At 39.8% G+C, this 26,153-nt stretch overlaps 1 protein-coding gene across 3 annotated transcripts; it reads left to right on the forward strand.

Annotated features, from left to right (window-relative positions):
* The first annotated feature begins 1,525 nt into the window (after positions 1–1,525).
* On the forward strand, positions 1,526–25,105 carry SLC17A2 (solute carrier family 17 member 2). Of its 3 annotated transcripts, none has more exons than XM_082847998.1 (12): positions 1,526–2,016; positions 7,445–7,555; positions 9,421–9,632; positions 11,471–11,704; positions 11,790–11,877; positions 19,822–19,908; positions 21,264–21,382; positions 21,505–21,666; positions 22,168–22,300; positions 22,386–22,533; positions 23,553–23,678; positions 24,851–24,934. In XM_082847998.1, the coding sequence occupies exons 2-11, from the start codon at positions 7,528–7,530 to the stop codon at positions 23,659–23,661; spliced, it is 1,320 nt and encodes a 439-aa protein (XP_082704124.1). In that variant the 5' UTR covers positions 1,526–2,016; positions 7,445–7,527; the 3' UTR covers positions 23,662–23,678; positions 24,851–24,934. The 3 variants fall into 3 exon arrangements, with proteins under 3 accessions (XP_082704124.1, XP_082704123.1, XP_082704125.1); XM_082847997.1 differs by having other exon boundaries at positions 1,529–2,016; positions 23,553–23,643; positions 24,851–25,105; XM_082847999.1 differs by lacking the exon at positions 11,471–11,704 and having other exon boundaries at positions 1,533–2,016; positions 23,553–23,643; positions 24,851–25,105.
* Positions 25,106–26,153: the final 1,048 nt, after the last annotated feature.

A 26,153-nucleotide genomic window follows, 5' to 3' on the forward strand; every position in this document is an offset into this window, starting at 1 on the left:
CTTGAAAAATATAGTTTGAACCTTCTGGCATTGGACACTGTTGATCACTCTTTCCTTATTATATTTAGTCCTATTTTGGGGATCCAGTCTCAGCTACTTTTTCTGCCAAGGCTGCTGCCAGGTCATGCTGTACCTTTGCACAAATTAGAAAATGTCACACCTTCATTGGGGCAAACTAGGCAAAAGAAGTTCTCATTTGCCCTCTTTTTAACTATTTTTATTGGCTGACCAAGTACAGAATGACTTTATAATAAGTCATAACCAGAATTTTCAATTACAGGAAGGAAGACACTGTTGTTTCAGCTCTCCATGCTACTTCTCCACTTTTCAAAAGTGGACTGTGGTAGGCTGAGGAATGCCACCTGAAGATTTTCACATCCTAATCCCTGCAACCTGTGAACATGTTACCTTGTATGGCAAAGGGGACTTTGTGTGTATGATTAAGGATTTTGAGACATGAAGATTATCCTGGATTTTCCAAGTGAGCCCGATATAATTACCAGGGTCCTTATAAAGAGGGAGGTAGGAGGGTCAGAGTGAGAAAGATTTGAAGATGTTATGCTGCTGCCTTTAAAGATGGAGGACGTGGCCATGAGCCAAGGAAGGCAGGTGACATCTAGAAGCCAGAAAAAATGAAATAGATTCTCCCCTAAAGCCTCCAGGGAGAGTGTGGCCCTGACGGCATCTTGATTTTTGGCCCAGGGAAACCCATTTGGGACTTCTGACCTCCAGAACTGGAAGAATAAATATATGGTGCTTTAAGTCACTAAGTTTGTGGTAATTGATTACAGCCACAATAGAACACTAATACAGAGGAAACAAGTAGTTAAGCTAAGGTGCTGGTTCCAATAGGCTCCTTGGGCAAGACTAACTGGGACAGGGAAACTCAACTAAGGCAGCTTAAAGCTAATAAAGGCAGAAAGGGCAGGACTTCACCTCATTTTATAAGGGCTGAGAGTCAAACTGGGAAGACCCAGTAGCAACCACAGTCTAAAATTTAAGAATCTCAAATAAAACACAAGTCCAAATACCAAGAGTCAAGTAGAGACTGGATGAGAAAGAGCACAGATAAGAAGCAGGAAGGAAGGATGCAGGGTAGCTTCATGGGAAGATGTCAGAGTAGCCAAAGTTCACATTTATTAAGCTGTGGGCACCAAATGCTTAAGGAAAGTCTAGCTGGTTTAACAGAACCCTTTTATGGGGGCGTCTCATTTATTGAGGACCTGTTACTGGTTAGCATATGTATTTCATTTTATTTGCCCAATAACCTCATGAGTTGAGCATTAAACCCTTGTTTTACTAAGGTAGAAACCAGTTCAAGGAGGTTAAATGACTTGTCCAAGGCCACAGAAAACACTAGGAAGTGAAGGTGGGGTTGACCTCATTCCTCCAGTTCCAGGAGCCCTGATCTTTCTTCCACATCATGCTGCCTCCCCTTCAGGAAAAAGTCGTGTTGACTTTTTCAGCTGTCTGCAGACTTCAAAGCAGAAAAAACATGGTGTCATCTTTTGAGATATTCTATCAGCGAGAACTTGAAAATGAAGTTAAAAATTAAGCGGCAAAGCCAAACCCAGGCTCTCTGCTCCGAGAACGTAGGGCTAAACCTAGTGCAGTCTGCCTGCCGTGTGATGCAATATTTATCCTTGTGAAATTGTGGAATTATTTGAAAGAGAAGAAGGGATGAAAATGCCTTCTTTCTTCAAGGTAGCCTATAGTCTAGGGCTTACAATACTGATTTAATGGTGAAGGTAAGTGCATTTCTTCTTTTGGGATCAGAGGATAATTACTAATCAATCAGAGATCCATTAAAGGGAGGGAACAGTTTAAGGGAAAGTCAGAGGAAAACATTGTCAGCAGCCTAAGGATCTCCACCTGGGCATATGGTTTCTGATTTCAAAATGAAGAAGCAACTTTCTAAAAAATGTAATTGACTCAGTCAAGACCCTACAGCAAGGCTTAGAGAGGCCACCAGTGTCAATGGACTCTGTGGACAATTGTCACTTCTCCAAGGATTCCGTAAGTATTTACTGTGACACCTTGATGAATCGAACAGGCTTTGGCTGCAGAATAAAATACTGGATCAGAACTAACGAAGTTTGGGGACTGTGATTCATGGGCCTTTTCAGATTTCTGTATATAGTTGAAATTGTCTCTCAGGAAAAGGAGAATATGAACAAAGTTGTGGATAAGATTGAAGGCAAGAAAACCTCTACACTTGTGGAGATCACCTGGTTTGTTGCCCTCATTGTACAGCTGAGGAAAGGTGCCCCAAGAGATTATGGTTAGTACCTATCAGTGCTGTGATGGGAAGGCCTAGGGGAAAAGACGCAATGAAGGTGCCCTCTCCCATCCTGCCCAGAGAAAACCCCAATTCCATAGCAGAGATGGACTCATACAGGCCTGGAAGATATACCTGAGGTTGTTCCTTGGAGGAAAGGTGCCCAAACACTCCTGTGTTATTTCTTGGTGAGCAGAGCTGTGAGTCCCCTGTGGGCAGGGCCCAAGTTGCGCCTTAATTTTGACCTAACCCTGCCTTCTAGGATTACCTACTATTGGTGCTTAGTACTTTTTTTTTTTTTTTTTTTTTGCGGTACGCGGGCCTCTCACTGTTGTGGCCTCTCCTGTTGCGGAGCACAGGCTCCAGACACCCAGCCTCAGCGGCCATGGCTCACGGGCCCAGCCACTCCGCGGCATGTGGGATCTTCCCGGACCGGGGCACGAACCCGTGTCCCCTGCATCGGCAGGCGGACTCTCAACCACTGCGCCACCAGGGAAGCCAGCTTAGTACATTTTTCTTTTTCTTTTTTTCATGATTACGTTCACATGAACTAACAGCATGATGTAAATGACCTACTGGAATAACCAATTTTATTCCAGAACTACCAATCTTTCAGAAAGGTAAACAGGTGATAAAAGAGGCCTCAGTTTGACTAGCATGGAAGAAATTACTTCTTGGCATGTTCTCTGGTGTTGGTAGCAAGGTGCATCCCTTCCTCATCCATCTTCTGGATTCTAGTCCAGAAGAACCCACTTCTAAAAGGAAACATTTAAAACCAATTTAACAATCAATCAAAAGCATTTTTACAGAAAGATATTTCATTTGCTGTAAACCTGTATTTATTAATCTGAGAGGGCCCAAGTGCCAATCTTGTGACTACTTATTATTATTTCTGTTGTTAATATCAATAACATTTTACAATTATGATATTTTACATTGAGAAGGCGTGTCTCATACCTTTGTTTTCATTCCCAATAGTCCTGTGAAGTAATATTAACCCCATTTTTCCTATGAAACTGTGACAGCTCTGGGATCTTATAAAATCTGCTCTGCTTTACTCGGACTGTAAATGACAGAGAAGAATTGGTCCTTGGATACCCTTTGACCTGCAGGTTCCTGCTCTTTCAACCACATGTAACATTTACTTTGAGTAAACTAGGGGACTCGGCTAACAGAGGTGATGCAAGACAGGCTCAGTATTAAGGGAAATCTAAGAGCAACAGAAAGACCATTATAACAAAATAGTGAGTTCTAGACTAATAGTAAGAGGATAAAAATTACTTTGCTTATCCATGTCATCTTGTCTATGTCTATATTATTTTTATACCAAATATAACTCTATTTTGTGTCATAAAATTATTTTTAAAGTATAGAATTTTTATTTTACTTAATTTTAATTCATTTTTTCCATGTCTATTTACAGGTTTGTTTGTTTTTTGCGGTATACGGGCCTCTCATTGTTGTGGCCTCTCCCGTTACGGAGCACAGGCTTCGGACGCGCAGGCTCAGCGGCCATGGCTCACGGGCCTAGCTGCCCCGCGGTATGTGGGATCTTCCCGGACCGGGGCACGAACCCGTGTCCCCTGCATCGGCAGGCGGACTCTCAACCACTGCGCCACCAGGGAAGCCCCTATTTACAGCTTTGACACTAGGATTCACTATTTTTTAGAAATGTCACTCCTGAGTAGGAAGGTCCTTGACAATGTTTGTAATTGGGCTAAAACTCATTCCACCGTCTCTAAGTGATATCAATTATGCCAATTCTCAGATCGCATACTATCATATGCTTCTGTGATTATTTTAGAAAAATAGCTGCCATTACTATGTCACAGAAGGACCCTCTTTTCGATTGGTTTGGGATGTCTGCCTGATTTCTGCATTTGTCTCATACACAGGAAACAGGGCAATTAACAACTGAAGTTAGCTATTAAGGCAAATTTCAAAGTAGCATTTGAAACGATGAAAGCCAAGGTAGGGATGGCAGCAGATGGAATGGGAACTGAAGGGATGGGTTTGTGATATAATTCCACTAATCGAAAAAGCAAGAAAGGGTTCCCTGGTGGCTCAGTGGTTGAGAGTCTGCCTGCCGATGCTAGGGGACAGGGGTTCGTGCCCCAGTCCGGGAAGATCCCACATGCCGCGGAGCGGCTGGGCCAGTGAGCCATGGCCGCTGGGCCTGCGCGTCCGGAACCTGTGCTCCGCAACAGGAGAGGCCACAACAGTGAGAGGCCCACATACCGCCAAAAAAAAAAAGCAAGAAAGAGTAGTCTTTTTTTTTAAATATTCAAAGCTCAACCTGAAAGTATTTTCATCATCAAATTTCCTTCTGGAATAAATGATTAAAACTTAATTTAAAATCATAGATAAGCAACAAGGATATACTGTAGAGCAGAGGGAATTATGGCAATTATCTTGTAATAACTTAGAATGGAGTATAATCTGCAAAAATACTGAATCACTATGCTGTACACCTGAAACTAATATAATATTGTAAATCAACTATACTTCAATTTTTTAAAAAAACCTTAACTTAAAATCATATAAATTCCTATCTGGAACCTTAAAATGAAACTACCCAATTGTATTTTAAGCTTGTGCTTAAAATATGCCCATAAAGAGGAAGTAGTATTAATAGATAGAAAAAAGCAGTAGTCTGGGCATCGGGAGACCTGGTGCTGACTCAGTATACTCTGTGACTCAAAGCAACTTCAAGCATTCTGCACATCAATCTCCTCATCAAAAAAAAAAAAGAACAGTTGGGTCAGAGAATCTCCAAGTCTCTTTCAGCTCTAGAGCCCAATGTTTGTCAGATTGGTTGGAGAGGTTGGTGGGAAACCTTTCAGTGGAGTACAAGTACTTGTAGCTGAGTGTACAGTTGAAAAATTGCCTTCTGCCAAGTCTTGGGATCTTACATAACAAGAGAGATCAAATAGAAAATGGTCCAAACACCGGGTCAGCTAAGATCTGAGTGTAGAGCCCTGAACTGAACTCCTGATATCATCCAGATGTTAGCAGGGCTGGAAAGCCTTCCAAAGCACAGCAAAACTTTTTGACCTACCTCCTAGAGAAATGGAAATAAAAGCAAAAATAAACAAATGGGAATAAATGGAACTTAAAAGCTTTGCACAGCAAAGGAAACCATAAAAAAGACGAAAAGACAACCATCAGAATGGGAGAAAATATTTGCAAATGAAGCAACTGACAAAGGATTAATCTCCAAAATCTACAAGCAGCTCATGCAGCTCAATATCAAAAAACAAACAACCTAATCCAAAATTGGGCAAAAGACCTAAATAGACATTTCTCCAAAGAAGATATACAGACTGCCAACAAACACATGAAAGAATGCTCAACATCATTAATGATTTCTTACTAATCATTAGAGAAATGCAAATCAAAACTACAATGAGCCATATCTTCTTTACCCATTCATCTGTTGATGGACATTTAGGTTGCTTCCATGTCCTGGATAGCACAGGTAGATCAGCTCAGTGCTTTGTGACCACCTAGAGGTGTGGGATAGGGAGGGTGGGAGGGAGATGCAAGAGGGAGGTGATATGGGGATATATGTATATGTATAGCTGATTCACTTTGTGATAAAGCAGAAACTGACACACCATTGTAAAGCAATTATACTCCAATAAAGATGTTTAAAAAAAAGCACAGCAAAAGCCAACATGTTTCCTGGTGCTGACATTCTCTTGTTGGCAACTGGGCATCTATTTGGGTACATTGTAACAAAAAAAGAAAATTTCAAAACTCAGATGGGGTGACCTTGTTCTCAGAATTCTAGAGCCATTTGGCAAGCAGAAAACTACCCTGACTGGCTTTATGAAGCCTAATTATTGTTCCTTCAAAGACACTGAGTATAAAATAACTGCTAATTGTTTAAAAAAATCACTTGATAAATATGGAAAATCATAAAGAATTACATGACCACAGTGTGTTCTGCAACCCAGAAATAGCCATTGCTGGCACTTGTGTGAACCCATTTCTTTCTTCTTGGATGTGTGTGTATCAACAGGCATAGTGCTTGTTTTGTATACTAGCGTACAGGCATTTCCTTAATATTATTCCATATCTTTGAAACATTATTTTAATAAAGTCCACTATAAGAATCTATTAAAATTGACTCACCAAACCCTTATGGTTAGGTTAATTTGTCTCCAATATTATGTTGTAATAATACTGCAAAGAATATTTTTGAACAAAATTCTTCACCTGTCTCTTTCATTATGATCCTCCATCCTCCATTCTTAAGTGTGCAGGTAAGTCTTGTTAAATTTATGTGCAGAAAGAATGCAAAGCTTTGAATGATGCAGTATAAGCATGAGGCATGTGTTTGTGAGGTCATGGAGGCTTCAGTTTAGGAATGACTGCAAAACTTATGATATTCTTAGCATGAGGATTGTACCTAAAAGAAATAAATGTATGAATCCCCAAATATTGGGGTACAGGTATCAAATTAGACATGTCCATTTCGAGGTCATGAATTCTCTTTACCTGTCAAGTAGCTGGATTTATTCATAATTATAGTAGAAAGCCCTCATTCAGGTGATTTGAAGAACTTTTCAGCCCAGTAAAGTGTCCAAATTGTGTTAGCAAAGACAAGAATAAACATTTTAAACCATTAAATACTATTAGTATTATATATATATGTGTTATGCAATGTCATTCTTCATGTTCAAAGAAGGAACCATGGGTCGTTGTTCTGGTTGTACAGAAAGATGTACAGAAACATGGTCAAAATGAAAGAAAGGGCTGCTCTGGAACTTTCCTCCCCAGCTCTTGGGCTTAATTTTCCTGTCTTCTGACCTTGCTTCAAGCCATAATATGCCTTACCTTTGCATGGTTCTCTGTGGTTTGCAATTTTCTCATTCAGTTCTTGCAGCACCACTCAGAAAGGAGATTTATTTTTATTGAACAGACAAGGAAATGGCCAATCAGAGAATTTAAATGACTAGCTCTACGTCACTTAGCTGGGACTTAGTCAGATTTCTTATAAAAATAGAGTCCTCCGTAAGCATAGCAATAAGGAAGCGTACTGCAAAATGTAAATCATATACCTGTGTTGGGTCAAAACTTTCATTGATGATGAGAGAATGCAACATTAACACGAGAAAATTATTTGTGTGTCTTGTTTTGGATTGTTCTTCTTCCCCATAGATAAAAGCCCGTCGTGGTAAAAGAGATTCAGGGCAGAGGGAATCTCCCCCACAAAGTGTGGTACCATTTCCCAGAGGAGCCAAATGGATGAGAAGCCTTCCACCAGGAAAGGTAAAGCCACATCTCTCTCTCTCTCTCTCTCTCTCTCTCTTTTTTTCTTTAAAATTTATTTATTTGGCTGCACCGGGTCTTAGTTGCGGCACTCAAGACCTTTAGTTGCGGCATACGGACTCTAGTTCCCTGACCAGGGATCGAACCTGGGCCCCCCTGCATAGGGAGCATGGAGTCTTAACCACTGGACCACCAGGGAAGTCCCAAGTCACGTCTTGTATTTGCAGGCTACCTTATGGAAGAGTGGAAGTTTTATTTCCACATCCTCGTTCTCCATTCCTTCTCCTTTGTTTTCTTATCAAGCCTCCCTGTTGTGGAGATTCTCCCAGTGTAACATTGGACCAGATCCAGCCCCTCATTCTGTTACCTGCTACTTTTTCCTTAGGGAGCCCCAATGAGGTATCTATGAGAAATTACGTCAAATGATCACTGAATCCCAGGACATAAGGAATGGAATGAGTCCAGAAAAAGTCATTTTAAACAAACCCCTAACCCATATATGAGTTCCTGCTACAATATCTTTGCTATGTAGCTGGTTATTTCCCATGAGCTTTGGAAACCTCCAGTAATAGGGAAATAATTCTTTTGCAGGCAACCAAATCTCATCCCTGAGCCTATTTGGCCATTAAAAATTATTTCTCCCATTATATATATATTTTTATATGTTTATCTGTTTATTCACAGGTTCTCTCTTTGTTTCTCTTTAGTCCCATTTCTCCAAATGTGCAAAAAAATTTAATCCATCATTCACATGGGAACCCTTTCAATATAGGCCCATCGTTCCACTTCACAGGGACCTAAAAGAATGTGTTGCTCTTGTAACAGAATGACAGTTCCTCCAGTACCGTATCACCTACAAACAGTAAAAATGGTTCCCCATATTAGTTTTTTTTTAAGCTGAATATATGTGAAGGCAGAGCCTAGTGACATACAACAAAAATACTTCCAAGTGAACATTACACTAAGGAGTTAGTGGTTGCGCTCATTTATACACTATATATCAGGTATTTTAAAAGAGAGCCCTTGGGGCTTCCCCGGTGGCGCAGTGGTTGAGAATCTGCCTGCTAATGCAGGGGACATGGGTTCGAGCCCTGGTCTGGGAGGATCTCACATGCCGTGGAGCAACTAGGCCCGTGAGCCACAACTACTGAGCTTGCGCGTCTGGAGCCTGTGCTCCACAACAAGAGAGGCGGTGATAGTGAGAGGCCCGCGCACCGTGATGAAGAGTGGCCCCCGCTTGCAGCAACTAGAGAAAGCCCTCACACAGAAAAGAAGACCCAACACAGCAAAAATAAATTAATTAATTAAAAAACTCCTACCCCCAACATCTTCAAAAGAAAAAAAAAGAAATAGCAGAAAATTTCGAATTAGGCATGAGCATGAATTAAAAAAATAAATAAATAAAAGAGAACCTTTGGATGTTAGCTTAATTCAAAGGCAGCTCTCTAAGTATAAACTTTCAAGCTTTATGGTAGATGAATATGCAAAACAGATGGGACCACAGACTTGAAACTAGGAGACTCAGGTTCTGTGACTGGCTCTTCCCCATCTTCCTCATGCACTTTATTTTGGAACAATGTGACATAAATGCCTTCATTTAATTTTTCTTATATTTTCATCTGCTTCCCACACCTCTGAAAAAAGGCCGTATTTGTTTTACTTTATGGTAAGATTCCCGATTTATTGTCTTGAAGCCAACTAAAGAATATGACAAAGAAGGGTTGTAGTTACGATTATTTCGGTGAAAAAAGATAGTGGGACTGCATGAAATCATCTGTAGTTTTCTCAGACTTAGCAGTGGGAGAAATGGAAAGAAGGTGATCTCAGTCAGGATACTCACTGCAGACATCTGTGTTATTCTCTAGTTCCTGAATTCTGTTCATTACGCTATGGACTGGCTCTCATCATGCACTTCTCAAACTTTACCGTGATAACCCAGCGTGTGAGTCTGAGCATTGCAATCATTGCCATGGTGAATAGCACTCAGCAGTCTGGTTTATTCAATGCCTCCACAGAAAGACCTCTTGCATTCACCCTCAATCGCTCCAACAGATCCACCAAGGAGTTTAATTCGGGAGTAAGTATAATGGAGAACAAGGCTCTTTGTTGAGAGGGAAAACCCAGTTTGAAAGGAAGAATTGGATCTTGATTCTGTGGCATATAGAAGCATGAATTTTCAGTGGCAAACTAAAAAGGACTGGAAGTATTTTTCTAGGAGATATTGCTTACCTCTGTGATTAAAATAGTCTCACTGAGATTATTATGATTACAAGATTGGGGGTAGGGACTCTAGGAAAAAATTGTGAACACTTCTAGAAAGGAATAGATTACTGGGTATCTTCAATGAAAAACTAGGCACTAGGATGTATCTAAGCACATCCTTCTGCCTGATTTTAAGCAGGTCTCTGTACTTTTCATAGTCTTTGAGCCATTTTACAACTCAGTAAGTTCTATATAATAAATAGCAATGCAAATGATTCTTGCCCATAGCTCTGCAAATGAATTTTGTTCTGAGAAAAATCAATTGCTACTCTCCTCCACTTGCCTCTCAGTTAAATAAGCCAGTTTTGCTATATATTTAAAATCTATTTCAGCATTACTTCCCACTTATAAATGTGTGGGTCTTTGAATTCTCCTTTGGGCCAGTTGTAACATCTTACCAATTCCCCCATTAATCAATGAGTTAAATAAAATCTTTATTACATGTTCATTTTTTATTTGTATAAGGATCATGGTTATAACCCATTTAAATTTTTTCTTTAAACTAACATTTATTTTACATTTCTAAAGTCATCCTCATATTTTATGATTTTGTTACCTTAGAGCCAGCTTATTTATAATGACCTCTCTGTCTCCAGTCTTTCTTCCATGATTCATTCTACACATTCACACACCTGTGCTCAAGAATCCAGAATACCTTCAAGTCGCAAACTCCTCTCTTGAGATGCTGTACTTCTCCAGAACCTGGGCCCACTTCTCAGCACACTCATGTCTGCTATCAATGACCCAGGGAGAGTCTTTGCTCTGAACAAGTTAGAGTCCCGGTTAGTTTCACTGGGTATCACTCCAAATACTGCAAGTCCACTTTTGCTGTTTTTCTTCAATAAGAATGAGTTTTCCTATTTCTCTTTACACAAATCATAGGCATTCTTCAAAGAATGGTTCAAGTACTTCTTCCTTCCTGGGACCTTCCCAAATTGTTCTTCCCTCTTCTTAAAGTCCCTATTTTACTGCCGTTCATCCTCAAACTTGAATTCTGACATGAGTCATATATCTTGTATTATTTATAGTTATTTTAAGTGGACAAAATATTTCATATTTTACATTTTTTGGCTCTTTACTTCAATTTATACCATGATGCCATGTATCTAGTGGTCTACCAAAATTATTTATTGGGTTACATCAGAAGAAAATGTGATCTTATTAATGTGTAATATGTGTTTTAGGAAGTCACCTCTGCCAGGGCAGACCATGATTCCTAAACTTGATTTTAGGGACTAATTTTGATAAGCATTCAGTAAAGATGTGTTTTCCTTATTTTTTAAAATGAGAGTCAGCATGTCACCTGAATTATTTACTAGAACCAAGATAGTTAAAAGAAGCTCTTTCACTATATTTCATTTATATCTTCCTATCAACTACCTATGTAATCATTTCTTTATCTCTTTTCTTCTTCACTTCTCTATTTTTTTTCCTTTTCTTCTTCATTTCTCTATTTTTTTCTCTCTCTGAGAGGAGCAAATTAGAGATATAATTGATTGTTTGGAAAAGGTGGAATATTTGTTTGGTAAAAAATGGAGGAAAGCCAAAATTGATATTTCATAGGAGGGTCAAAACCCCAAGCAGCTCTGGCTATAAAGTAGAATTTTTATAAAAGAAATTCTTAGCAAAGAATTTTCCTTTTTTTCCCCCCAGGCCTCTGTATATGAATGGAGCCCAGAGACTCAGGGTATCATCTTTAGCTCCATCAGCTATGGGATAATACTGACTCTGATCCCAAGTGGCTATTTAGCAGGGATATTTGGAGCAAAGCAGATGCTTGGTGCTGGTTTGCTGATCTCCTCCCTTCTCACCCTCTTTACACCACTGGCTGCTGACTTTGGAGTGATTCTGGTTATTGTGATTCGGACAGTCCAGGGCATGGCCCAGGTAGCTGGTTACTTTCTCATTCTGTGTGGGATATGGATTCCTGAATTCTACTAGAGATCAAGAGTCTTAATGATTTTCATTTCAGGGAATGGCATGGACAGGTCAGTTTACAATTTGGGCAAAATGGGCTCCCCCACTTGAACGAAGCAAGCTCACCAGCATTGCGGGATCAGGTAAGGAAATGCATATAGATCACAACTTTGTAATCCGCTTCACCCTATTACACCTTTCCTTCTATGCATAGGATGGTTTGGGGGACAGGGAGAAAAGTGCTGTAAAAATATTCAACAATGTAAGACAGTTACATAACAAATAAGACAGATACATCTGTGCTGTAAAGCCGCTAAGACTCAGAAGCAGAAAAGACCATTGTGAGCATTGTAAGGGTAGTCAGAAAAGCATTGTAGGGAAAACTTTAGAACTTTAAGAATTTGCAAAAATAGAAAAAAAAAAAACAAGTAAACTGTATAAACACCATTTTAGCAAAGATATGCAAATGAGAATTACGACTATCAGTGGTAAGGAGATAAATCAGTCTGGAAAGTAGAGTTTCAAGAGCCCACATTATTCTGAGTTCTTTACTCTTCTGAGCTAATATTCACAATATGCCTTTGAAGATAATTTTTAACACTCATTTTCTTTTCTTTTGAATTTTATTTTATTTATTTTTTTATATAGCAAGTTCTTGTTAGTCATCCATTTTATACATATCAGTGTATACATGTCAATCCCAATCTCCCAATTCATTAGACCACCACACCCCACCCCCCACTGCTTTCCCCCCTTGGTGTCCATATGTTTGTTCTCTACATCTGTGTCTCTATTTCTGCCCTGCAAACCAGTTCATCTGTACCATTTTTCTAGGTTCCACATATATGCATTAACATACAATATTTGTTTTTCTCTTTCTGACTTACTTCACTCTGTCTGACAGTCTCTAGATTCATCCACGTCTCTAACAAATGACTCAATTTCATTCCTTTATTGGCTAAGTAATATTCCATTGTATGTATGTACCACATCTTCTTTATCCATTCTTCTGTCTATGGGCATTTAGGTTGCTTCCATGACCTGGCTACCATAAATGGCGCAGCAGTGAACATTGGAGTGCATGTGTCTTTTTGAATTATGGTTTTCTCAGGGTATATGCCCAGTACTGGGATTGCTGGGTCGTATGGTAGTTCTATGTTTAGTTTTTTTAAGGAACCTCCATACTGTTCTCCATATTGGCTGTATCAATTTACATTCCCATCAACAGTGCAAGAGGGTTCCCTTTTCTCCACACCCTCCCCAGTATTTGTTGTTTGTAGATTTTCTGATGATGCCCATTCTAACTGGTGTGATGTGATACCTCATTGTAGTTTTGATATACATTTCTCTAGTAATTAGTGATGTTGAGCAGCTTTTCATGTGCTTCTTGGCCATCTGTATGTCCTCTTTGAAGAAATGTCTATTTAGGCCTTCTGCCCATTTTCTGATTGGGTTGTTTGTTTTTTTAATATTGAGCTGAGTGAGCTGTTTATATATTTTGGAGATTAATCCTTTGTCCGTTGATTCGTTTGCAAATATTTTTTCCCTTTATGAGGGTTGTCATTTCATCTTGTTTGTAGTTTCCTTGGTGTTGCCAAACGTTTTAAGTTTCATTAGGTCCCACTTGTTTATTTTTGTTTTTATTTCCATTACTCTAGGAGGTGGATCAAAAAAGATCTTGCTGTGATTTATGTCAAAGAGTGTGCTTCCTATGTTTTCCTCTAAGAGTTTTATAGTGTCTGGTCTTATATTTAGGTCTCTAACCCATTTTGAGTTTATTTTTGTGTATGGTGTTAGGGAGTGTTCTAATTTCATTCTTTTACATGTAGCTGTCCAGTTTTCCCAGCACCACTTATTGAAGAGACTGTCTTTTCTCCATTGTATATCCTTGCCTCCTTTGTCATAGATTAGTTGACCATAGGTGTGTGGGTTTATCTCTAGGCTTTCTATCCTGTTCCATGATCTATATTTCTGTTTTTGTGCCAGTACCATATTGTCTTGATTACTGTAGCTTTGTAGTATAGTCTGAAGTCAGGGAATCTGATTCCTCCTGTTCCATTTTTTTCCCTCAAGACTGCTTTTGCTATTTGGGGTCTTTTGTGTCTCCATACAAATTAAAAAAATTTTTTGTTCCAGTTCTGTAAAAAATGCCATTGGTAATTTGATAGGGATTGCATTGAATCTGTAGATTGCTTTGGGTAGTATAGTCATTTTCACAGTATTGATTCTTCCAATCCAAGAACATGGACTATCTCTCCATTTGTTGGTATCATCTTTAATTTCTTTCATCAGTGTCTTATAGTTTTATGCATACAGGTCTTTTGTCTCCCTAGGTAGGTTTATTCCTAGGTATTTTATTCTTTTTGTTGCAATGGTAAATGGGAGTGTTTCCTTAATTTCTTTTTCAGATTTTTCATCATTAGTGTATAGGAATGTAAGAGATTTCAGTGCATTAATTTTGTATCCTGCAACTTTACCAAATTCATTGATTAGCTCTAGTAGTTTTCTGGTGGCATCTTTAGGATTCTCTATGTATAGTATCATGGCATCTGCAAACAGTGTCAGTTTTACTTCTTCTTTTCCAAATTGTATTCCTTTTATTTCTTTTTCTTCTCTGATTGCCGTGGCTAGGACTTCCAAAACTATGTTGAATAATAGTGGTGAAAATGGACACCTTGTCTTGTTCCTGATCTTAGAGGAAATGCTTTCAGTTTTTCACCATTGAGAATGATGTTTGCTGTGGGTTTGTCATACATGGCCTTTATTATGTTGAGGTAGACTCCCTCTATGCCCACTTTCTGTAGAGTTTTTATCATAAATGGGTGTTGAATTTTGTCAAAAGCTTTTTCTGCATCTATTGAGAAGATCATATGGTTTTTCTTCTCCAGTTTGTTAATATGGGGTATCACATTGATTGATTTGCATATACTGAAGAATCCTTGCATCCCTGGGATAAGTCCCACTTGATCATGGTGTATGATCCTTTTAATGTGTTGTTGGATTCTGTTTCGTAGTATTTTGTTGAGGATTTTTGCATCTATATTCATCAGTGATATTGGTCTGTAATTTTCTTTTTTTGTGACGTCTTTGTCTGGTTTTGGTATCAGGGTGATGGTGGCCTCATAGAAGGAGTTTGGGAGTGTTCCTTCCTCCAAAATTTTTTGGAAGAGTTTGAGAAGGATGCGTGTCAGCTCTTCTCTAAATGTTTGATAGAATTCACCTGTGAAGCCATCTGGTCCTGGACTTTTGTGTGTTAGAAGATTTTTAATGACAGTTTCAGTTTCATTACTTGTGATTGATCTGCTCATATTTTCTATTTCTTCCTGGTTCAGTCTTAGAAGGTTATACCTTTCTAAGAATTTGTCCATTTTTTCCAGGTTGTCCATTTTATTGGCATAGAGTTGCTTGTAGTAGTCTCTTTTGATGCTTTGTATTTCTACGGTGTCTTTGTAACTTCTCCTTTTTTTTTTCTAATTTTATTGATTTGAGTCCTCTCCCTCTTTTTCTTGAGTCTGGCTAAAGGTTTATCATTTTTGTTTATCTTCTCAAAGAACCAGCTTTTAGTTTTATTGATCTTTGCTATTGTTTTCTTTGTTTCTATTTCATTTATTTCTGCTCTGATCTTTATGATTTCTTTCCTTCTGCTAACTTTCAGTTTTGTTTGTTCTTCTTTTTCTAGTTCCTTTAGGTGTAAGGTTAGATTGTTTATTTGAGATTTTTCTCATTTGTTAAGGTAGGCTTGTATAGCTGTAAACTTTCCTCTTAGAACTGCTTTTGCTGCATCCCATAGGTTTTGGATCATCGTGTTTTCATTGTTATTTGTCTCTAGGTATTTTTTGATTTCCTCTTTGATTTCTTCAGTGATCTCTTGGTTATTTAGTAACATATTGTTTAGCCTCCATGTGGTTGTGCTTTTTACGTTTCTTTTCCCTGTAATTGATTTCTAATCTCATAGCATTTTGGTCAGAAAAGATGCTTGATATGATTTCAATTTTCTTAAATTTACTGAGGCTTGATTTGTGACCCAAGATGTGATCTGTCCTGGAGAAGGTTCCGTGCACACTTGAGAAGAAAGTGTAATCTGCTGTTTTTGGATGAAATATCCTATAAATATCAATTAAATCTATCTGGTCTATTGTGTCATTTAAAGCTTGTGTTTCCTTATTATTTTTCTGTCTGGATGATCTGTCCATTGGTGTAAGTGAGGTGTTAAAGTCCCCCACTATTATTGTGTTACTGTCAATTTCCTCTTTTAGAGCTGTTAGCAGTTGCCTTATGTATTGAAGTCCTCCTGTGTTGGGTGTATATATATTTATAATTGTTATATTTTCTTCTTGGATTGATTCCTTGATCATTATGTAGTGTCCTTGCTCATCTCTTGTAACATTCTTTATTTTAAAGTCAATTTTATCTGATATGAGTATTGCTACTCCAGCTTTCTTATGATTTCCATTTGCATGGAATATCTTTTTCCATCCCCTCACTTTCAGTCTGAATGTGTCCCTAGGTCTGAATGGGTCTCTTGTAGACATTTATATATGGTTCTTGTTTTTGTATCCATTCAGCGAGCCTGTGTCTTTTGGGTGGAGCATTTAATCCATTCACGTTTAAGGTAATTATTGATATGTATTTTCCTATGACCATTTTCTTAATTGTTTTGGGTTTGTTTTCATAGGTTCTTTTCTTATCTTGTGTTTCCCACTTAGAGAAGTTCCTTTAGCACTTGTTGTAGAGCTGGTTTGGTGGTGCTAAATTCTCTTAGCTTTTGCTTGTCTGTAAAGCTTTTGATTTCTCCATCGAATCTGAATGAGATCCTTGCTGGGTAGAGCAATCTTGGTTGTAGGTTCTTCCTTTTCATCACTTTAAGTATATCATGCCACTCTCTTCTGGCTTGTAAAGTTTCTGCTGAGAAATCAGCTGTTAACCTTATGGGAGTTCCCTTGTATGTTATTTGTCATTTTTTTCCCTTGCTGCTTTCAATAATTTTTCTTTGTCTTTAATTTTTGCCAGTTTGATTACTATGTGTCTTGGCATGTTTCTCCTTGGATTTATCCTGTATGGGACTCTCTGCACTTCCTGGAATTGGGTGGCTATTTCCTTTCCCATGTTAGGGACGTTTTCAACCATAATCTCTTCAAATATTTTCTCAGGTCCTTTCTGTCTCTCTTCTCCTTCTGGGACCCCTATAATGTGAATGTTGTTGCGTTTAATGTTGTCCCAGAGGTCTCTTAGGCTGTCTTCATTTCTTTTCATTCTTTCTTCTTTATTCTGTTCTGCAGCAATGAATTCAACCATTCTGTCTTCCAGGTCACTTATCCATTCTTCTGCCTCAGTTATTCTGCTATTGATTCCTTCTAGTGTATTTTTCATTTCAGTTATTGTGTTGTTCATCTCTGTTTGTTTGTTCTTTAATTCTTCTCGATCTTTGTTAAACATTTCTTGCATCTTCTTGATCTTTGCCTCCATTCTTTTTCCGAGATCCTGGATTATCTTCACTATCATTATTCTGAATTCTTTTTCTGGAAGGTTGTCTATCTCCACTTCATTTAGTTGTGTTTCTGGAGTTTTATCTTGTTCCTTCATCTGGTACATAGCCCTCTGCCTTTTCATCTTCTCTATCTTTCTGTGAATGAGGTTTTTGTTCCACAGGCTGCAGGATTGTAGTTCTTCTTGCTTCTGTTGTCTGCCCTCTGGTGGATGAAGCTATCTAAGAGCCTTGTGCAAGTTTCCTGATGGGAGGGACTTGTGGTGGGTAGAGCTGGCTGTTGCTTTGGTGGGCAGAGCTCAGTAAAACTTTAATCCACTTGTCTGCTGATTGGCAGGGCTGGGTTCCCTCCCTGTTGGTTGTTTGACCTGAGGTGACCCAACACTGGAGCCTACTGGGCCTCTTTGGTGGGGCTAATGGCAGACTATGGTAGGGCTCATGCCAAGGAGTACTTCCCAGAACTTCTCCTGCCAGTGTCCTTGTACTCACGGTGACACACAGTCACCCCCCGCCTCTACAGGAGACCCTCCAACACTAGCAGGTATGTCTGCTTCAGTCTCCTATGGGGGTCACTGCTCCTTCCCCTGGTTTCTGATGTACACACTACTTTGTGTGTGCCCTCCAAGAGTAGAGTCGCTGTTTCCCCCAGTCCTGTCGAAGTCCTGCAATCAAATCCTGCTAGGCTTCAAAGTCTGATTCTCTAGGAATTCCTCCTTCCATTGCCGGACCCCCAGATTGGGAAGCCTGACGTGGCGCTCAGAACTTTCACTCCAGCGGGTGGACTTCTGCGGCATAGGTGTTCTCCGGTTTGTGAGTCACCCACCCAGCAGTTATGGGATTTGATTTTATTGTGATTGCGCCTCTCCTACCGTCTCATTGTGGCTTCTCCTTTGTCTTTGGATGTGGGGTATCTTTTTTGGTGAGTTCCAGTGTCTTCCTGTCAATGATTGTTCAGCTGTTAGTCATGATTCTGGTGTTCTTGTAAGAGGGAGTGAGAGCACGTCCTTCTACTCTGCAATCTTGAACCAACCTTAACTCTCATTTTACAAAGGAGGGAATTAAAGTATGCAGAGATTAAGTAAATTTCCCAGAGACAAATAAATAGCTGGCAGTAGAACTGAGATTTGAGACCTGGCAATTTGGTCCCAGAGTGTACACTCTCAATCACCATTCTACCCTCCCCCACCAGAGCTTGTGATCGTAAGGACTTGATAACTACATCATTGCTATTTGCCCCAACTGGTAGCACTGAGAATGTGTACTTGAAGAACAGAACTGAGAGTCATTAAGCCTCTCACTCCCCAGTCCAATGCATGGCTGCATCCTGCAGATTTTTACTCCAAAGCCACCGTCCTGTGTGGCTCCTTCCATTGCAGTTGTCAGCATCTCCTCTATCTACAAACGCTCAGTTGGTCTTCTCTCTCCTCTAGCTTTGTTTCCTTCAAACTTCTCATCGAAGCCAGGTTATCTCCCTAAAGCACAGACAGGGCATTTTTGCTAACCTGCTTGGGAATCTTCAGTGTGTGCCTTCATGATTACAGAAGACTGACCTCCTTATTGCGTGGATATAAAGATGCTCTACCATTTGGTTCCAACCTGCCTTTGCGCTCAACATCCCTCTGTAAGCAATGCTCAGATTGTAGCATGTATAGTCTGCACTTAACTTCTCTCTGGCTCTATTTCTACTGGCTCATTTTCCTGGAAGGTCTTTTGCTCCCAGCTTCTTTTACCAAAATTCCATCCATCCTACTCTTAGCTCATGTAAACAATTTGTGAATCTTATCATCAGTTTTAATTTTCTCATGTATACTTTCAAAGAAAATTGTAGTTTTATTCTCATATTTATATTCCAGATTCTTTTTTTTCAAATTGCATATATTGGGACCCATTGAAGGGGTCATAAAATCAATTAAGTAGGTCAAAACCAGTATTTTTAAAATGAAAGTGAATAGAATAGAATGGAAATTTTGGGAGTGAATTGCACACGGTAAGACTGAGTATTGATTCATGAAACTCTTGTTTGAAGTGTGTGTGTGTGTGTGTGTGTGTGTGTGTGTGTGTGTATTTGTGTATATGTTGTGTTGCCATGAAATATACATTTCTTATTATGGGTCTCTGGAAAATATGTTCAGACTCCAAGGTCTACATTGTATTACACTTATAATAGTGAATTTTGTTCACGTTTTTCTCTGCAACTGGGCTGAAATCCCCTTCAGGTCAAGGACTTTATCTTATTAGTTTTTGTAAGAGTTTCCTTTTCTGTTGCCAACCTCATATTGCCCCTGCCAGAATGTAGCTCTAATTATAAGGAAATACTGGTGGGTTATGTTTGCAGAGAGTTTCTATGACAAACAAAGGGATTTGTATTTGGTCACATTGGAGTTAAGGAGCCGTTGAAGTGTCAGGTGGCATATTGTTATTATTGATTATTTCTAATTACTTCTCATGACTTTATTGGGGGAGATCTGTGAGCTGGAAGAAAGACTCTCATCACCCAGTAATTCTAAGTCTGCCACCTCTTTGTTGGGACAATATCCAGGGAAGTCACTCAGTCTCAACCTTTGTTATTTTCCTCAGTGTTTTTTATCCCTCTTCTCTTCAGGGGCAGCATTTGGGTCCTTCATCATCCTCTGCGTCGGGGGACTAATCTCACAGACATTGGGCTGGCCTTTTATCTTCTACATCTTTGGTGAGTCACTTTCTCTTAACTCCTAACACCTCCACTTCCCAGGCATTTGTTTTTATGCTTACATTACCTATCGCCCACATTCTTCCCATTTGAGAGAAAATGTCCATTGTTAAATGGGAGGTGACGAAGAATGTTGAGGATTGGTAGATTTCTTAGTCTAGTCTAAGAGATGACCACGTGCATGGTGCTGACTTCTGAGAAATCAGGAGTGTAGCCTTACACACCCACCCCAGGCATCTTCTGTAGAATCTCTGCCACCACGTCTGAAACACCAGGTCTAGTTGCTCTATGTGGTTAATATGTCAGAGCTGGTGAAGCACATTTTCAATATGTCTTCATATTTTATTATAATTATTATTTCTGCCAAGATGCCCTTAACCTATTTTCTACCAGGTGAATCATGCAAAGCTCAAATTAAATGTACACCTCCCTATGGGGACTACCAAGACTTATCCCATCAGATTAAGTCTTTCTGTCCTCTATGATGCTTACTGATAATTTCTTTTCTAGGCTGTGTTGGCATGTAATTATTTATTTCCCCTTCTCCCTCTCCACTAGATTATGAAATGACTGAGGCAAGAAATTCATTCCATATTTTTTTTATCACTTTGGTACTATCATAGTGCCTGACTTATAGCTTTATAAATAAAAGAATGGATAAATCCAGTAATTAGAGGAAATTTAAAGAACATTAGTCCACAGAGCCTTTTAACATAGAACCTCTTCAGGTGACAGATTTCAGCAATGAGACAAGTTTCTATTCTCAATATGGTTCCAGCTAGGACGGCTTTCTCATTAATGATGCTAATCCCAGGTCATTTTTGTCCACACATGTTGATCAGGTACTGTCAAGAAATATTTTTCTGGAAATCCATAATGGATGTATTGTTTGAATACAAATAACACTGTCTTTTGCAAATGTGTTGGAAAATTTTCCTTGCCACACTCATTTTATGGCAGGTTGTTTTGTATATGGATGAATACTTTTCTCTTCAATCCTGACTATTCAGATCTTCTAAAATAAGACAGTAATGTGTGTATTAAGAAGTTGTTGCTAACGACACACCACGATATATCCACTGGTGTCTGAAGAGTAACTAATCAGCTATACAGTGGTACGTTCATGCTTCTGCTCTGTTGAGAGGGCTCTGACATTGACAAATGGCACTCTACATTTAGTCAAAAGGAGATTTGTAGATGAGTTGAGATGAAGAAGTGGGAAACTTTAGGTCATGATGGTGGAACAACCATGAATTGATATGTGTGTTTGGGGGTGATGTGTGCTACTTCAGAGGAAACTCCCTTCCCCTAGCACACAAATCTACCTGAAAACTAATTGGATCCCAGCTTCCCAGGTAGCATTGGCTGTGTCTGCTGTCTCCTGTGGTTCATGGTGATTTATGATGACCCCATGCATCACCCATGCATAAGCGTCAGGGAAAAGGACCACATCGTGTCTTCACTGGCTCAACAGGTACAGTGCAGCCCTTCTACCTGTGGGCCATGCAGAGATCTCCAGGGTAGGGTGTGGGGCTCTCAGGAGAGGCATCCTCTGTCCTGTTCTAATACCCATACTGATTAGATATTTCCTTTCAGTCCAGTTCTCCTAGACGATCTGTCCCCATAAAGGCTATGGTCAGATGCCTACCACTTTGGGCCATTTTCACGGGTTTTTTCAGCCATTTCTGGTTATGCACCATAATCATAACTTATCTACCAACGTACATCAGTTCTGTGCTCCATGTCAACATCAGAGATGTGAGTATACTTCCTGTACTTCTATGAACATGATAATGGCAATAAGAAGAAACAGTTCTGTGCTGCCTACTACATTCTGACTTTACACATAACCACTCATTTAACCCTCACAATGATTGAGAGACATTGTAATGATTTCCATTGCACAGGTGTAGAAATGGGGACACAGAGGGGAGATGACTTGCCCTGGATTACACAATTACTGAGTGGTAGAGCTGCTGCAGTATCTGTGTTCTTAACCACTATGCAGTGCTGCCATACTAGCTGATGCTTCAATTTCCCTTAGAAATGAGTAGTGCTTTTCTCTGGAGACCAGTGTAATGCAAGTTCTGGCTCTCTTACCTGAGAAAGTGTTCTCCTCATGTGGAAAAGGATGCTAATTTCCTTAAAGCAACTCCAAGTGTCAGGAGGGTGGGCTAATGGTTGCTCTGTGTAACTGATAAGCTCATAAGCTCATATGCGCCTCTGTAACTACTTACTGTATACATTTCCTCCCTTCAGAGTGGTGTTCTGTCCTCCCTGCCTTTTATTGCTGCCTCAAGTTGTACGATTCTAGGAGGTCAGTTGGCAGATTTCCTCCTGTCCAGGAATCTTCTCAGATTAATCACCGTCCGAAAACTCTTTTCATCCCTAGGTAAGGATGCGGGGACTCGGTTAACCAATCCCTTTATCCACACATGGTCAGAGAAGTTTCCTGATGGTGTGTCCCCATTGCCCAGGGCTCCTCCTTCCATCACTGTGTGCTGTCGCCCTGCCTTTTGTGGCTTCCAGTTACACAACAACTATTATTTTGCTGATACTTATTCCTGGGACCAGCAACCTGTGTGACTCAGGATTCATCATCAACACCCTAGATGTCGCTCCCCGGTAAGATTTGACCTGTTTGTTCCCCTCCCGCAGGCCCTTCCGGAGGCTTAGGCCTCAGTCTTCTTGCAGCTGCTTCCTGTTGTTGACATGCACAAAATGATGGCAGAGTAATAAAAAATAACTAGAAATGTCAGTATGTGACCATGACCTAAGGTGTTTTTAGAAAAACAGTGCCCAATCTTGACCAGTAACAAGTAAATGAAACTTCCTTAGCTTCTCCACTAGAGATTAGACTGTGTGTTCTGGGAAAGGACCCACACACGTGTTTTGGAAAAGCTTCCAGAGTGTTGATGATATTAGCTACCACATATGTATACACCTGTCCTGAGCCAGATCCTATTCAAAGGACTTCTCATGTATCAACACATCTGGTCTGCATAACTACATGTCCTATTGTTATTCTTACTTTATGAGGGAGATGACTGAGGCACAAGAAGTTTAAGTGACATGGCTGAGGTCACACAAAGGCAGAGCCAGGATTTGGACCCAGGCCGTCTGTCCAGTGTATGTTTGTCCAGTGTATGTTGTCTCATCCACTGCGCAAACTGCCTGCCATGCTGAGATGCTGGGGTGGGAACCTGGGCTCCTGAGAGACAGAATTGTTTCCTAGTTGTTGAGTCGGTGGATGGGTGATTTCAGGTTTGGCAAACAGACATTGCCCTAACTATCTTGAAGTGAGCAGAAAAAAACTGCGTTAGGCTAAATGACTTTGCTATTAAAGCTGAACTGCAGGGCTTCCCTGGTGGCGCAGTGGTTGAGAGTCCGCCTGCCGATGCAGGGGACACGGGTTCGTGCCCCGGTCCGGGAAGATCCCACATGCCGCAGAGCGGCTGGGCCCGTGAGCCATGGCCTCTGAGCCTGTGCGTCCGGAGCCTGTGCTCCGCGATGGGAGAGGCCACAGCAGTGAGAGGCCCGCATACCACAAAAAAAAAAAAAAAAAAAAAAAAAGCTGAACTGCATTAAAATTGAGTTGCTGAAAAGTGATAGGCAGCTTTCTATATAAAATCATCTCCCCGCAGGTATGCAAGTTTCCTCATGGGAATCTCAAGGGGATTTGGGCTCATCGCAGGAATCATCTCTTCCACTGCCACCGGATTCCTTATCAGTCAGGTTGGGCCAGTTTATTGAACATCTGCAAGTGGCAGGTATTGTTTTAGGCACTGGGGATTCACAACAGGGCCTCTGTCTGCAAGGATTGTATGGTCTGATGGGGAAAATAAGCCTGGATGCCAGCACAATTACTCTATTCTTAGGGGACTCTAATCAGAGTCTGGTAGTTCACATTTCCCAGGGAAAGAGAAGTAAAAGCTGAATTTCTAAAAATGAATAGGTATTAGATTAATGAAAATGAGCAGTTCAGGCAGAGAAAATAGCACATATGGCTTCCTAGAGGAACAAAAGTATGAAACAGCTCTTAGTTCTGACCAGAGTGAATGATACATGTCAAGGATAAGAGATGAAGACACAGGATCAGAAGGGGAAGGTTATGAACAGTCTGTTCAGATTAATTCCAATTTCTAAAACAAAATCACAAAATGGAAACCCAAAGGGTCCCAAAGCCAGCTTGAAGGGAGGTTAAATTTTGGGTGGAAAGAGAAAGGCTGTGACACAAAGCAGGGAGCATAGCCCGTGAGGCTTGCTCAGTACCAAGTGTGGCCTGGTAGGGAGGATGGAAAGGCAGAACCAGGCTGGGATGGCAGGATGACATGAGCCAACTTACAGAAAAAGATTTGTTTTGTTTTCAATACATCTCTAGGTGATCTATTTTCAGGTTGATTTTGACCAGATTGCTAGGAATCCACTTTGACTATAATGCCAGAAATGAACTGTGACTTACAAGGGCTGGATGAGGGAAATCATACAGTCAGACCAAATGTAACTCACATCATATTGAGATGTCCATCCAGGGGGTTGGTGTGATTGATGTCAACAGTCAAAAACAAAACAAATCAGAGAGAGCACAAGAGTGAAAATCTTAAAGCTGTTGTTTTAGGCATAATTTAAAATGAGTAATAATGATATTTTCAAGAATGTTGAGATCCAAATTTCTAGAAAAACTTTAGTGTAGGTTAATTTATTTGGGTTTAAAGAAAAGCTCATCCAAGCCAGAACCCAGTGTTCATTTTAGCATCCTCTTGTTTCCATCAGTTTCATAAAACCTTTTTTGAGAATTCAAGGTGCTCAGTGGTTATTGCATATTGTTCCCTAGATTCTTTGTGATCAGTGTTGCAATATACAAAATGGAGGATTTCTAGAACTAGTGGAGAAGGAACTGTGAGGCTGATAATTCTGTGTTGTTTTTTTTTTTTTCCTCCAGGATTCTGTGTCTGGATGGAGGAATGTCTTTTTCCTTGCTGCTGCTGTCAACATGTTTGGCCTGGTTTTTTACCTCACATTTGGACAAGCAGAAATCCAGCACTGGGCCAAAGAGAGGACTCTTAGCCGTCTCTGAGGATATAGTTGCAGACTTAAATGTAGTACTGACCATTAACTTTTTCAACATTTTTTACTTATCATCATTCTTTTTTCATATTCTTGACCATAGACTCAGCAGTTCTCAATTTCGGTTACATGTTAGATTTCCCTAGGGAGTTTCTAAAACATACAGATGAATGGGCTCTACTCAAGAGATTCTCAATGAATTGGTCTGGGATAAAGCCCAGATATCACTAATTTTTAGACACTCCCCAGGATTTCTAACATGCAGCCAGGGTTGACAAACTGCTAGACAAACTTGAAACATCAATTCCTGTTGCCTTTGAATTTTCCTTTTTGTAAGAAACTAGATAAAAAGCTGTGTGAAAATAATCACTGATAAGTACCTTCACGAGGGCAATTATAGACACAGAGAAGATCTACTAGAACCAGAGTTGTATGTTCTAGAGCTCAGCACAGAATTTTAAGGCTGTAATCCACAGCATTAACATTTTTATACATTGAGAAACATGGATGGTTATTTATGTGGTTACATTCTATTAAAATTCACATGCTAAAATTAAATGGGCCATTTAAAAATTATTTACATTAGGATTATTTCCATCAGGCAAAATAGATATTTATTTATACTAGCTAATTTCCAGGAGATTAACAACCAGGAAATGACAAGGAGAAGATTAAATTAGGCTAATTGAAAATCATGGGAGAGAGAAGATAGAATTGCAAAGCTTACAATGTAAAAAGAATGGATGTGAAGGGAAGCAATATGGGCAGTTCTAGAAGAGACATTGAGATAGTTTGGTCCGTAGAATGAAAATTAGAGGAAGATGACAGAGGCATTTTCAAATGAAATGAAGACTTAAATGGAGAAGAATACTGAAGGTATAACAAGATGGAAGAAATCATGGAACAATATCACACACCAGAGAAATTCCTTTTTAGGATTGAAAAAGATCATTTGACCTTCTTCAGATTTTCCTTATTTGCCCAAGATTCTCAGATAGTCATCATCAACCCCAACAGGAATTAATTCTGTCTCCTAACGCTTAAAACACATCCTCTAGGTTGTCTCTACACAGAGAGCTGATGTCAGTTTTGCTGCAACTATTCCAGAGGAGAAATTCTTAGCATGTTTAGAAGCCAAGTAGAACCACAGAGACTAAAGCCTTGAGCTAATTTAGCAG

The sequence above is a fragment of the Leucopleurus acutus genome (genome assembly GCF_964270905.1).
Source record: "Leucopleurus acutus genome assembly, chromosome: 10".
Lineage (NCBI taxonomy): Eukaryota > Metazoa > Chordata > Mammalia > Artiodactyla > Delphinidae > Leucopleurus > Leucopleurus acutus.

Bases quoted from the DNA above. Each gene is read 5' to 3' on its own strand.
- SLC17A2 (XM_082847997.1), top strand. From the start codon at position 7,528: ATGGATGAGAAGCCTTCCACCAGGAAAG. The intron at 19,909-21,263 runs GTGAGTCACTTT...CCAGCTTCCCAG, and splicing joins TTTTATCTTCTACATCTTTG to GTAGCATTGGCTGTGTCTGC. The intron at 23,644-24,850 runs GTTGGGCCAGTT...TTTTTCCTCCAG, and splicing joins CCGGATTCCTTATCAGTCAG to GATTCTGTGTCTGGATGGAG.